The following is a 14,832-nucleotide window of genomic DNA, read 5'->3' as shown; positions in this document are numbered from 1 at the left end:
GCTGACATGACGAGCACGAGTCGTAGAGTCACCATCTGATAAGAATGTGAACCAGCTTCTCGGCTGAGAGACACAACTCATCGTCAGCTGACAGGTCGGAGAGAAGAGAAAAGGCCTCATCACGCCTCTCTGACCCACGTGGCTCTCCTCCACTGCGACGGGTTAAAACTCAGATAAATCCCTGTCTGGCTCCGTTATCGCCACACGATTTGCTGCGCTCAGCTTTTTCCTCAAATAATCTCCACGAGTTCCGGCCGCCCTGCAGTCTTTTATCTAATCTGTGTTTTTCTTTTGATTTGCTGATTTCTAAAGGACAAAATGTAGAAAGGGAACGTTATGCAAAGGTCGTGGGGGGGGGAATCACAATGTCACAATTACAGGCGACACACCACAGCTCCACAAATATTTATGTTGGCAAGTGCTGCAGGAGGCGAAAAGTCGTTTATATATTTTCACCCGTGTGCGTTTGTGTGTTTGTCAGAAGGATTACAGAGAAACTACTGAACGGATTTTAATGAAACGTATAAAATGTTTGCTGATATCGTGATTAATCTCTAAATCAGCTATTTTAGTTCTTTACCAGATATTTGTAACATACATGTAGATTTTACACAGTTACTTAGAAATACACCAGGGAAAATTTACAATTTTATAAACTCTTACATGGATTTCTTTTTTTTTTTGTTTGATAAAACATAAACACACACAAGAGATTTTAAAACTCCTCTGTAAAAATATTTATATATATATATTTATATATATATATATATATATATATATATATACTTATCGGTTGACATATTCACCAATAGCAATACATATGTATGAGCCAATAGTGGAAACCATTTAAAAAACGATATACATATATATATAATAATTGATAGTCAATATTTTCAATATATTCTACAATATTTTTCAAGAAAAAACCATCGGCGCAAACCTAACGTCAAATCAACATCAAATATAATTTGATATTTTAAGATATTTAATGAACAAATTACCCTCCACTGAGAATTATTTCAATTACGTCAAATATTTGCGCTTGATGTCACATTAATCCTCAACTCACCGCCGGCTTCATTGGATAAAACAATCATTTGTTTTAGCGAAATTTAATTTGTGCCCTGAAATAACGGGTTGGAATTATTTATTTCCTGTGGGGAGGCCACGACGCTCCTCTCTGTTCTGCGTCCGCGAGGAGCACAAGGTTAACGAGGCCGACCCGCTGTGTGTGTCGTCTCCAATAAGGCAAATGGACCTCGGATCAAACGGGGGTCCGGTGCAGCAGCAGACGCCTGCAGAGACGAGCGGCTGCAGGAACCTGATAGATTCAAACCAATATCTGATGCATGCTGTAAATCCGTAAATTGAATTATAAAGTCACCCGTTGTTTTAAAACCAGAGAGAAGCTGCTGATGGCAAACAGATTCCTGACAATTACCATGCGTGTTTAAAGGAATCCAGTTTGTGGCGTAAAACCACAGTAATGAATCGATGTGAAACACTGACGCGGCCTCGCGTTAGGATTCTATCTGACTCATCTCTTCTGCAGCAGCAACGAAATCCAGTTTCTGAAGGAAAATGAAAGTGCAGAGTAATTACCTCTGGCCGACGTCCTTTCATAACCTTGCACAGGCCGATTCGCAGCTCGCATGCTGAGTCATAATTGTAGAAAATCTGTGTGAATCATCAACAGCTCTTTTCTCCCAGCTTCCTTCTCCGAGACACCGACTGATGTTACAGCTGCTTGGCATCGACCCAGTTCAGGTCACATTCACACGATAAGAATCTTCTCAATGAAAAACACTAACAGATGTTTCACAATCGCTTATCTCAGGTAAAACAACTCTAACAAAAAAACTATCAATTATGTCTCCGGGTTTAAACAGCAAGATATGTTTTTTGAGGCCTTTATGCAAAGTCTGTGGTGGAAGCAGCTGCATTATTCACGTTTTCAGTTGTCTTTACTCTGCTCGAGTACTTGTTCTGGAACTTTATACTTCTACTCCACTACAGTACACTTCAGAGGCGAATATTGTAGTTCTTACTTCATAAAATAAACTTTATAGATAATAAATATCAAACAAATAACAATAATGACGATTATCTGTATAACAAGTTCTTTTACTCCATGAAATTTCTGCACAAATCTGCATAAACGGGCGGATTCAGTCAATTTCTTCCACTTTCTTTAACATGGTAAAATAAGGCGTTAACCTTGGTGGAGGTAGAAATAAATCAACTATCATTTTGGCTCTGGATTTGGTCTCCTCCACCCGGAAAATATCTTGCTCCTTTATAGCTAAACCTTAACCCCCCACTCTGTGTTCACCAGATATTTGCTAACTTTATCTGTTCACTTTATCTGTTCACTGTTTAGTGCTGAGCTCTAGTTGCGTACAAGGTTTACTTTAGACAATTATTTGTGGAAAAAAGCCGCCTGTTACAGTCGGAAACGCCAGTGACGAGAGCACAGAGCAAAGTTTGAGGCTGTAAAATCAAAAGTGTGTTTACGTTGAGCAACGTTAGAACCACATGGAGATAGACGTGATAATAAAACCATCATTAATGCATTTCATCAAATAACAGTCATATAAATGAGTTTACAGCTCATTTTCCCCACATTTCTTCATGTTGAAAAAGTACGACAGGGAAAATCATACAAAAACTGCCCGTCTTTATACTTTGTGTGACTTCATCAGTTTTTGTCAAACAACATATTGATTTACATAATCAGAAAGTGAGAAAGAACCCTCTGTTCTTTTGGAAATCCACATTTTATTGGAGCCATGCACTTTAACTGGCCACAGAGTTGCCTGTAATTTCAAAAGTGCTGATTCAATCCTCTTTGAGAATTTGGCACCTTCCTGCGTTGAGGCACTCGGTGGCGTTAATTAAAGTTTGCAGGGTTTCAGCGCCGAGGTCTGGACCTTGGGACTCGGCCTCAAAGATCCATTTGTATTATAATAACTTGGTTTCACTCACAAACTCGCTCACACATCAAAGACCGAGAGAGAGAAGTTTTACCAAACAGGGACGGAGTGTTTTGCAACTGGTCATTTTTCTCGCCAACAGTCTTGGAATAGACGCAGTGTTTCTAAAAAGACGTGTGTGTGTTTGCTCCAACCTGAAACTGGCCCCTTTCCCACTTGTTTTTAAAAAAAAGTGTGTGTTCCTGCAGAAGCTTTACGAGGTCTGGCAGAGTGCGCCTGAGTGTTAAAGTTCTCCATAAAGCGGGGCACTTTCTGCCCACTGGATTACCCAACTCCTTGTAAATCCGCACACACTGCTTGCTTCATTGCTACTACAAACCCAGAGAGGAAGAGCAATATGTTATGCGAGCTCCAGCGACCGCACCCCCCCCTCCTGCTGCAACCCAGGCGGAGGTTACTGCAGTACAGCTTTCCAGCCAAAGAGGTGACTCAGGGGAAAGACTCAGGGGAAAGACTCAAAAGGCTTGGCAAACGGTGCAAAGTTGCTTTTCTTCGAGTATTGACCACCGCAGTCAACCAGGAAGAGGTACAAGCTTGGATTGAGTACACAGGAGCCGTGTCCCTGTGCATTCTGGGACGAACACAAGCTCACGACTGAAAGGTGAAAGTAAGAAAACAACAAGCAGGAGGAACAACTTGCGTGAGGAGAGTGGGAATGTGTTTACAGCCCAGGGATTGGTGTGTTTATAGTCCACAATTAGTCAAGCGGCTGGATGGTAGCTTGTTAAGAAGGCCCCATGTGGACAGAGAGGCAGATATGAACGAGAGCAGAGGATAGTGGTGTTCATCCTGTTTATCCTCCAGTGGGATTAGGCAGAGAGAAAGTGAGAGTCAACCTGAGCTGCTCAAACAAAAAGCCTGTTGGCAGACATGCATGGATTTTCTGTTAATCCCTCCACTTACTGTTATGTAACGCTACCTGTCCAGAGTTTTCTGCACAAGACATCACAAGCGCTAAAAAACGTGTTATGATTACTCTAGTTTTAAGCACGCATCTGTCCGATAACTACAACCAGCATCACCACAGGCCGAACAAACAGCCCATTTACAAACAGGCAGGTTTGGGACAGGCGCTGCACGAGTTCACACTGAAAACCAGGACGTCCGGAGTAACGGCTGCAGGAGCCAAAACACCACACGGCTATTTATAATACCCATGAGATAGTGTTTTACAGCCCTGGCATCTTAACTATCGCGGAGTAAACAGTAGGCAGGATTACAAAGTGACCTTTTCAGGAATATGTGCTCACACATGTTTGATTGCCTGATGACACCGATTTGGATGTGCACCAAAGTTGAGCCAAATTCGATAAAGAAGTTAGAAGAATCATGTTTAACTTATTCTCTCGTCACGTATGATAAAAGCTGAATTCTAACAGCGTCCTCTCAGCCATTCGAATAAGTCTAAATCCCTCATTCTGCTTTTGTAAAGACAAGACTCTATCAAGACCTGGGACAGAAAGTGGAGACAGACATTGGGATGAGATGAATCAACTCTTAATCTCAACATGATAAAACCTAAGCAGCCTGACAGAGAATAAGGGGAACAAGCTTTAACCCTCAACCTCAAATAGCAAACAGTGAACACAATTTATAATATCAGACTGGACATGATGACATTTCCATCCAATCATTGAAAAATTGTGAAATTATTATACTTTTTTCGCGTGTGTATTTATCGATTTCTTTTAAATGAACACTATTATTTGACTATATTAATATTATATAGTATCTGCTACATGTACACTACATTTAAATGAAGAGAGGACCTGACCTCTGTGTCCTCACAGCGGCACAGGCCTGAACCTCAGTGCCCAACACAGGGTGGGGGGTGGCTCCATGTTTAATTCAGCAGCCATCTCCCAGATTGATGGTTGCTGCGACGCTCGGATCCAATTCTAATTTAACTGTGGCTCCTGTTTTACTTTCAGCGTCCTGAGCTGCATAAACAACGCAGACACATTCAAATTCTGAATGCAAATTAGGGTTTCATCTGCCAGGGGACGGCAGTGGACTTATGAGGGAGCAGGGGGGGGGCTCACAGGTTAGATGTGATTTCTGCAGGAGGGGAAAGGTTGCAGGGACATGAGGTAACAACACTAGACTGAGAAGCTTGATAGTTTGGCTCATATTTGATATGAATATTTTTATTTATACATATTTGTTTCACCTGAAGTGTGACGGCCACATCTTGTTTTCAGGGGGTGGAAACTTCCAGTTTTCCTACAGTTACTGATTATGAAGAAGGAGGCGACAAGTCCCAAAGAAAAAGAACAAAAGACAGAAATAGAGATATCAGTACAGTGGATGTGGTAAAACACAACAAAATCTAGATTTAAAAATAAAGTCATAGAGTTAAAAATAAGGGCAGCTGCAACCACACACCACATTCACTCATTTATGATTTATCTTAATGTCCAAATACATCTTGACGTAAATAAATGTGTCGCTCTTTCCAGTTCCTACTAAAATATTTAAATCTGTGTGTTCTGTTTCTCCAGACGACTCAAGTCCTTTTTTATGTGCAAAGTTGACATAGACACACAGAAATCCATATCTGGTTTCACAGGTCTAGATACAAGCTTTTGATGTTGAAGTGCACAGGAATGAGTCAACACCCAGAAAGAGCAGATTTCATATCAGAGAGTCAACAAAGTGAAGAAAGCTCCATTTGAGGGCATAAAGCACGTGTGACCAAAAACTTATCAGGGCAAATATATATTGTTTGGACTCATGTCACTGCAGGAGTTCATCAAAAGTAAAGTCATCAATCCGGCTTCAATCCGCCTGCACTGGTGACCTTTCAAAAAGATTCTCTAAAACTCTGGAGCTGCTGAAGATCTTCGTAAAACTTCTTTGGGTTTAAACTTAAAAAACTTCAGGCCAAATTTCCAAAATGACCTTCATGTCACAAAAACCTGGAAAAAGTCATTTAAGAGCATTCCACATCAGTGTGATAAGAACTAAACCTATAATGCCAGACACCATCTTTGAGGAAAAACTATTTTGACGTTTATTTTGTTTAATTTGGCAAACGTCCCATCCGCTGACATGGAGGAGTTGAAGTTATAAATCAATATCGGTTTCATGTTGATTATGTTTTGAATTTCTCAGGCGCTTACTGCAATTAAAATGCTCCACAAGTAAAATTACTACTATTATCTAAGGGAGTAGTTGTGTGTAAAGAGGTGTTACACAACCTTTTGCCGCCCGTCTGACTCAGCAGGGTTTGTGTAACATTCTTTAAGGCTCATATTCACACACATTCTTTGAAGTAAGGTCCTGTAGAACAGCAGGGCAGCTGTGTGACCTTTGCCTTAAAGCAGAGGGAGCCGTGAAAACACTCAGATCCAACAGCAATAACATCGCCAGGATCGCTGTGTCTTTAAGGGTTTTTATCTCCTCTGCACTCTGATAGCAGCTCTTTCAAAAGGATATTATGGGATTTCACTCAGGACTCAGTAGACAAACACATTTATAAACAGGCTCCACATTACGACACATGACAGGAAATAAACTTTGCCTGAGACTATTATTATAAACTGAAACCGTGTGTGTGTGTGTGTGTGTGTGTGTGTGTGTGTGTGTGTGTGTGTGTGTGTGTCAAAGTCACTTAAGACTTAATCTGCAGAGCTCTGAATTTAAAACGTCTCCACTTTCATGCATCGTGTTCCAAAGCAAGAGGTCGTTATTTATTTTTATTACTTTTACCACGGATGTCTTGTTTTCATTGCCGTTTGACGGTCGCACAAAAAACATGCTGAAGTAAATGTTTTGAAACTTGGTGGAAGGATGGAAGGAGGAGCTTCCATCACGATTCGTCTTTAATATGTCATTTTTAGCATTTTTAAATGTGCCTGCTGCACCTTCTCTGGGTCCTTGTGCTCTGGGTTTGACAGAACTAATCCTGATGTCCTTCATATTTTTACTAATCTGGTTATTGTTGCCCTTCAGAAACCTAAAGTGGGTGTGAGATTAGAGGGAGCTGGTTAACAAAGCTGGGTTTATTTAGGAAAAACATGATTCCTTGGCCTTGTAGAAACATGTAAGCTACAGACTTCGAGATGGCCCCTCACTTCATTTTGAGCTTTTCTCTAAACCTAATTACAGATTCCACAGTTTCCAGCAATTCTTTGGAAATGCTGCTGACTACCCGATGAAGCTACACCCTGACAGAGGGTTTATTTCTCTCTGACTGGTATATCGGCAGTAGAGTGCAAACTTCCTTCCAGGCCCAAGAGTTAAAGAAAGTAACAAGTATAACCCTGGAGCTGCTCCTTTGTCCTGATCTGCGCCAAATCCCAATGAGTTATTTCGGGGCCCATGTTCCCTACTTCCACTAAGTTTTGTCGAAATCCTTTCAGTAATTTTGGCCAAAAAACAAACGGACAGGGGGCAAAAACAAAACTCCTTGACAGAGGTAATAAGGAAAGAGTTTCAGCCTGAATTAAAGAAAAGAAAATCCAGCTGCAACTGTTAAGACTCCAGTTTCAGTGTGAATAACGCCACAGGCCTCTCTACTCATGATGTCAACGAGGCAAAAAGAAAGTTTGTTCTACAAATACGTCTGAATTGAAACAGTAATTTAAAACACAGTCCGGCTGGAGTAGCTCCTCAGGACGTTGATGTCATGTGATGTGAGCTACTCTGGCAGCTCTGTGAAAAGCCTGCAGACATATCAGCCATTCCTAGAGGATTCCTTTTCATGCCAGCTTCCCTGGCCGCGGCTGGCAGAGGATCCATTTCACACAGCTGGAGTGGAAAACGCTGACAGCCACCGCTCCGCACACCCCGCCGGATCTGATGACCCCCAGAGGCCTCGCTGACAGGGCGGCTCACATTTCACAACCAGGTGACAGGACCTCCTAGAGATCACATGACCCCCCCCGAACAGCAAATCACAACTTTAAAATATTCTGAGTCCAAAAAGAAATGCAGGTTTTAAAGGGTCAGGAAAGCCTGTGAGGATGTGTCACGGTGGATCTGACACTAAGACCTTTCCCAGTATACCAGACCGATTGTTTGTGTGGATTTTCTTTTATTTTCAACTGTCCAAACACTCAGCTACATTCAGTTATTGGTGACAAAACTATGTCAGGTTTTATTGTCAGTCCTGCAGAAGCAAAAACCAACTTAGCATGCACATACTTTACTTGACTCATATAAGTAGGTGGTGGACAACGTTCTCCATTGGCAGCAATTCACGATAACAAACAGTAATTTAACACTGTGGTTTCCAACCTGGGGGGGGGGGGAGAGTATGCTTCTCTTATCTTTGCCTAATCCTTGTAAAATACACCTACACAGCTACTGCAGCAGTTTATCAGGTGCTCTGGGATTTAACATTTTTTGTAACACATAAAATGCTGTTTTTCCTGTGTTCAACACCGTGCGACGCCATTAATTTGCAGTTTCAGTTGAAACTCCCCCGCTGGCTGAAAAGCCGTGCAGTGAAACTTCACGACCACTGCTGTAAAATGCACGGAATGAAAATCGCACGCTGTCTCTAGTGCAGTCAGGCAGGCTGAGTCAAACCCACCCGACCTGTAAAGTACAGTATGTCATCACACACGAGGAGGTAAATGCATTGTCATCACCCCATTCACAAAACCAGGACCCGCTATACCCAACCAGAGAAACACGTTCAACTGGAATACCCTTTATGCAACAATAACACGGATGAACTGACACATTCCTCTCAGAGACGTCTGGTTCTGTGGCCTGGAAACAATCAAATATCATATTATTTCAGTGGTATATCCGAGTCCACGCATTCTGAGTGCACGTCGGAAAGCAGCCACAGTGTGAATCTGCCATCCCTGGAGCCAGGCCACCAGCACAGCTAAAAACAACCACGAATCAATGAACTCATCGTCCTCAAACCCAAATCATTACTCTTGTATTCTAGGTATCAAAGGGTGTGGATGTGATTCCTGATAAACCCTTAACCTCTGAGCAACAAGCGTTTAACAGGTGCGTCAAAGATGGCGCCCAGCAGCTCCTTGTCTCCCCTCCAGGGAAATCTGAGTGGGTGTCATTCCTCACAGGGCAGCTGTCAAACCAGCGACCCTGCAGCGAGCATGCCTGCGCTGCTGGATTAACACGGAGTGTGTCATTAGGCAGAGCCCCCCCTCAGGACGGGAGGCGCTCACTGCAAGCCACGACTTGACTTGGGCTTACGAGGGGCAACGCTCTCTGCTGAGGATTCACTTGCTGGGTTTAATGACTCGTATTTACAAGCTCGGCGATGGAGAACGTCCAAAAACTGCTGAAGGTTCATTGCTCCACATGCATCACGGCAAATGTGAGGTGACGACATTTCGCTGCCTTTGATTTGACTCGTAAAAATTATCCCAGCGCGTGTCACTGGCCTGTGATCTATTCAAAAGACTCATATGTCACAGTTTCTTGGTGTTTTATTTGAAGTTTTGACACATTAGAAGATATATTTGTGGTTTTAAGAACTGCACATGTCACCGCAATGTAGTTTAACTGTCTATTTCCTCTCTCGGACTCTGAGGCTCACTTCTGATTGGCTCTCTGAGACCTCTGGGACGCTGTTTTCTTTAAATGGGGATTCAAAGAAACTAAAAAGACTCTTTTCCCATTAACAGTAGAGGAGTTTACCTTCCTGTTTTTTCCCTCTGGTGAGTCATGTTCGACATCAGAAACACATTAGAAACAGAGGCGCTCTCTCACCTCACCATTTTGCCAAATTACCGCGCTCAGCCTCATGTCACGTTTCGATCAATGCCAATTGTCAGAGTCATTTGACCCCGGGAATGGGGTTTTTTTTCCGCTGGGAAAGGGGCTTTTGTGGCCGATGGCACTGAATTGCAAACTAGCGCTGCAGCTTGGTTAAGGGTTAGGGTTAAAGACAAAGGCGAAGGGTCAGTCAGAAGGGAAATGAGCTCAAATTTACACTAAATTGCTCCAAATGAATCCAGAACGAAGCTGAATATTGAAGCCATTTGTTCTGGTTTCCGCTGCAAACCCCTGGATCATCTGGCCGTGTCGTTGGGAGTGTGGCAGCGTCCAGACAAATGCATGTGAACACCGGCACATGCGTGGGATATTGGTTAACATGCATATGCAGAAAACAGCATCTGCCCATCACATTCAACCCCACGCGCTCATCTGTGAATTTACACCCTGAGGAACGAACGCAGCCCTGCCTCGTTTTCATCCTCCCTGTGAGCAGATGGAGACAGATCCTGGAAATAGAAGGTGCAGCGATTAATGGAACGAGCAGCTCTGGTGCACCACAGACCCGGGGATGGGTGTGGATTCGCTTCAGGAGGTCGACATCACAGGGGGGCCGGTGATAATCTTCTGTCCAAGCTGGACTGTAATAAAACGGATCAGGTTGAACCTGGCTCCCCCTGCTCCGTAAGATAATCACTCTTTAGAAACTCTTTCAAAACCCGGTGCTGTGGACGTCCAGTTAGCTCGCTGGGCTGCAACTTGAGCCCCAGTTATACCTTTGAGCAGGAACATGTGAAAACTACTGCACTGATTTCCAGTTTAGCCTAAATTTGTTGACATTTTGGGAAATGGGCACCTTTAAAAATAGAACAAATGACCTATTAGCAGTCCCTGTTTGCAATTTAGTCCGAAGAAAAGGCCTGTTTCTGAAACATTGCAAATCTGGAAGGTTAAATAAAACAGTTAGATCGGACTTTGTTAGGACTCGTGAAAATACTATTGCAAATTGCAGGAATGACAGTTTTGAAAGCATCAGATCTTTGGCTCACATCTCGCCTCAGTGTTCGAAAACCTCTTCAGCTTTAGAGCATCTAACATCTGATCCCTACACATTTTGTGAATTATTTCTCCACAGAAAGATTTGATAGATTTCTTATTATGCAATTTAATTCTTTTTGTCATTTTGCAATTCGTGCCTCAACAAGTCACTAATTGCAAAATGTCCCGACTGGCGTCACAGTGGAAAACACATGATGACATGTAAAATCATGCTGCTGCTGCTGACGTGCAGATTTCCATGTAATCATCTTAACAAAATGACCAGAGGCTTTTTGTGCAACAAATTTTTAGTTTGTAGTAATTTCTCTGGAACCAGAGAGCTTGGAACAGCCGTCACCCACAGTTGTCACGCTACCACTCACACAGCTTTTATTTCCAATCCAGCCTGTGGAGTCCCCAAGAAAAATCAATGCTCAGTGTGTGGAGTCAAGAGGGATAAACTCCACTTTGAAAAGGCAGCACATTCATACAGTTTCAGAATCTGAAACCTCCTCCGCCTGGGCCACCGCTGAGAAAACACCCGAGGCAACGACTCCATGTGCTTACCATGTGCTCGAGGCCTGTGTTTACTTTCATGGCCGAGCCCAATAACAGATATGGGTGCATTCTGAACCTTCACCTACTGACTGAGTTTACAGCAGAGAGACGTCCACATCAGAAAGTTTGGATTAAAAGTAACGAGGTTCTTTGATTGATCGGCGTACAGAAGCATTTATATTCGGTATGAGATCACACATCCATCAACACATGTCACAGCTTTAGTTCAACCTGCTGGAGCGGAAGTTTTTCCTCCACATTTGCCTGTCAAATGTTTTCCATCATTTATATAAAAAAAAAAAAAGGTTCAAGGTTGAATTTGCACAAACACCAGGTGAGTTATGTCAAGGTGAGCACGAAGTGAAAGAGGCATTATACTACTTATTATCTAACTATGATTAAGTTTGAACTGGTGAGAGTCGACACAAAGTCTGTCTGTTGGAATTAAAATGTTCATTCAGTGACTTTCAATGGCCTCACGTCATGATCATAATATCAAACTGCATCAAAAATAAATCAACATGAAATGAATCCACAAATATGTAGTGAGAAAACAAGACATCTGCTGCTTCCTGGTTCTCGTACATGTCAAGTTAAGTCAGATTTAATTATATAGCACATTAAAATCACGTGTGGATATAAAAGGAGAAGAAGATAGAATCAAAAGCTGTGCAGAGGAAAAACAAAGTGAAAGACGCTGATGATTTGGTAAAAAGGAAATAAATCAAATAACGATTGACTAGTGAGACAAAATCTGACTGAATTAAAAGCTATTTAAAGAGGTTTGATCGTGACTTCAATTCTCAGAATAATAACAGAAATGTACTTTTGCCACTTTTACTGTGATAAGAAAATAATTGCTATTAATATTCTGACATAGATTTTCTGACCATAGCGACCAGCCCTTAATGCCTGATGCTCTCAGTGGTGTGTGTGTGTGTGTGTGTGTGTGTGTGTGTGTGTGTGTGTGTGTGTGGGTGGGTGGGTGGCGGTGGTAGGGGTCCGGATGGGGGAGGGTCGACATGTGACAGTTGTAGCTCAGAAATCGAACTGATAGATAATCAATGGGTGGAAAAACACCAGGCTGGGGTGGTGACTGTGTGTGTGTGTGTGTGTGTGTGTGTGTGTGTGTGTGTGTGTGTGTGTGTGTGTGCGATAGATAACCTTCAACTTCACTCCTCTCCACCTTATCTGGAGCCGTTAGTGGAGGCGACACCCCCACCCTCACAACACTGGGACTTCTCAGCGTGTGTTTCTTCTGCCTGATAACAACCGAACGTTTTGGGAGCTTGGGCAAACAAGCGGAGGGAAATCAGGCAAGTTTCCGTCGTATCAACCAGCTGCGAATGTCCCAGACGCTGAGCTGCTGTTTCAATGTCTGATGCCGACATCAAACAAACAGGATTATTTATGGGAGAGGAAGTTGCCAACGAGGCCACTGGGTTATTTTCTGTCCTGTCGCTCATGTGTTGTCTGAGCAGTCCAACTACTGCTGACCATCATCACAGGGAAAGAGGAAGGTGTTGGACACACACACACACACACACACACACACACACACACACACACACACACACACACACACACACACACACACACACACACACACACACACACACACACACACACACACACACACACACACACAAAACATTTTGAGCGAGCGAAACCTGGTGCAGGGGCTGGTTTGGAGTTGGTTCAAACCAGAAGAACCAGTTTCCTTTTCCACAGGCTGGAGCCACTATAGAGCTTCATCATTATGTCACTATACATCACCACACGTCGCTCTATACGTTGCTCTATATGTCACTTTATGTCAATCTATATTTGGCTGTATACATCACTCTACACGTCACTATATGTCGTTCTATACATCACTATATGTCACTCTGCATGTCGCTCTAAAGGTCGCTCGATATGTGGCTCTACACATAACTCTATAGGTCACTATATATCGCTCTATATATCGCTCTATATATCGCTCTATATATCGCTGTATACGTCACTAAGCTTTGGTTGGTCTCATTGGTCAAAGATGATGCAACAGTCAGAGGAAGGGGTCAAATGCTGTACAGATTATTTTGTGCTATAGTTTATGAATCTAAAGCTGAAACTGTTGATCGATTGATTAACAGAAAATTACAACTACAACTATCTTGATCCTCCATTAATCATTAAAGTAATCATTTTTTCTACCTTTTTCCAAAACATAAAGCTAAACATTCAATTTACAGAAGCAAAAACTAATCGGTTTTGGCCTTTTAAGTTGAGGAGTCACTCTGATAACCTGATTGATTGTTTAATTAGTTGCCAATTCAGTGTATTCTAACAAATTGACTAATTGGCAATTATAAATTGAGTCACACACACACAATCACACAGTGAGTTACAGTCCTGATTTAAGATTCAACTCCCAGATTCAATGTCAACAAGCGGAACAGGAAACTGGATCTTCAACGTTCACTCGTGTCACCATTAACCTGCTGACGGATCAACACACACTCAGGTCTCTGGGGTCAGGATGCAGCACAACACCGGGATCACACATTGCGTAACGAGAGGATGTCCAGAGCAGGAGGCTTGGTGGATGGATTCCCTGACCAGGACACACACACACAGACACACAACACACACACACAGACAGACACACACAGAGCACCAACCTGCTCCTTGCGTTTCTGCCAGCGGCCGCACGGGCTCTCCTCCAGGATCTCGCTCTCATCCTCGCTCTCCTCCTCCTTCCCCTCCGATCCTGATTTCCTCTCCGGGACGGACATCGTCATTTTCACGCCGTATATTTCCAGAATTCTTCACCGGGACCTTGTTCTTCTTCTCCTTCTCCTTCTTCCTCCTCCTCCTCCTCTCTCCTCACCTCTCTTACCTCCCTCCCTCTTCCTCCCCTCCCCTCTCTCACTCCCTCCCGTGCTGTGTGTGTGTTGTTGTGGCGGAGGAGGAGGAGGACGCGGCGGGATCGGTGCGCAGCGCGGAGACGCACCGTCTGCGCAGTGGAGAGCCCCCCCTCCCCACCCTCACCCTCCCTCCCACCCAGACGACAGCAGCCTCTCTCTGAACCGTCACCGCTCAGAACATCCTGCAGGGGACAATTCAAATAACTGAAAAACAGCCGATGCGCATAAAACACCCAGCGATGCGCACGCCGCCGGGTCGCCGGAGGAACTGGTCTCTGTGGGGGAATTATATCCCAGACTTCCCGAAGGCTGCGGGCAAACTGGTTTTTCTGTCTCCCTCCCGGTCGCGCAGAAGCAGCGGCTGAAGGCTACAAGTTCGCCCGGCGATGCGTAAAGGTTCCCGGTGCGCGCAATGTCCGCCGCCGCCGCAGATTCCGCCTGTTTAGTGGAGGACGGTCAGACTCTGCGTCCATCTCCCACACGCGTCATGTCGGTGTTGCTGCTGCTGCTGCCAGGCACGGTGCGCGCACACACACCGGGTACCGTAAACCCTCACACGACTGCGCACAAGACATTCAGGGAGCAGGGGGGCTCAAAACCCAGGGGCGTATCTGGGATTTTTCTAACCC

At 43.7% G+C, this 14,832-nt stretch overlaps 1 protein-coding gene across 2 annotated transcripts in view; it reads right to left on the bottom strand.

Moving 5' to 3' along the window:
- LOC118098874 (nuclear receptor-binding protein 2) overlaps positions 1 to 14,186 on the bottom strand; it is a 29,953-nt gene extending 15,767 nt beyond the window's left edge. Inside the window, exons 1-2 of one of the 2 annotated variants that reach the window (XM_035143107.2) lie at positions 13,958 to 14,097; positions 5,164 to 5,225 (exon numbers count right to left, since the gene is read on the bottom strand). Coding sequence is in view for 1 of the 2 variants with exons in the window: in XM_035143106.2 (XP_034998997.1) it covers positions 13,958 to 14,077 (120 nt within the window). In the remaining variant the exon portion in view is untranslated. Of the gene's footprint in view, positions 1 to 5,163; positions 5,226 to 13,957 lie in introns of both variants that reach the window. The other variant, XM_035143106.2, reaches the window with a different exon arrangement.
- Between the last annotated feature and the right edge of the window lie 646 nt (positions 14,187 to 14,832).

The sequence above is a fragment of the Hippoglossus stenolepis genome, chromosome 19 (assembly GCF_022539355.2).
Source record: "Hippoglossus stenolepis isolate QCI-W04-F060 chromosome 19, HSTE1.2, whole genome shotgun sequence".
Taxonomy (NCBI): domain Eukaryota; kingdom Metazoa; phylum Chordata; class Actinopteri; order Pleuronectiformes; family Pleuronectidae; genus Hippoglossus; species Hippoglossus stenolepis.
Note: the sequence above shows the minus strand (reverse complement) of the source record. Positions and strands in the feature narration are given on the sequence as shown.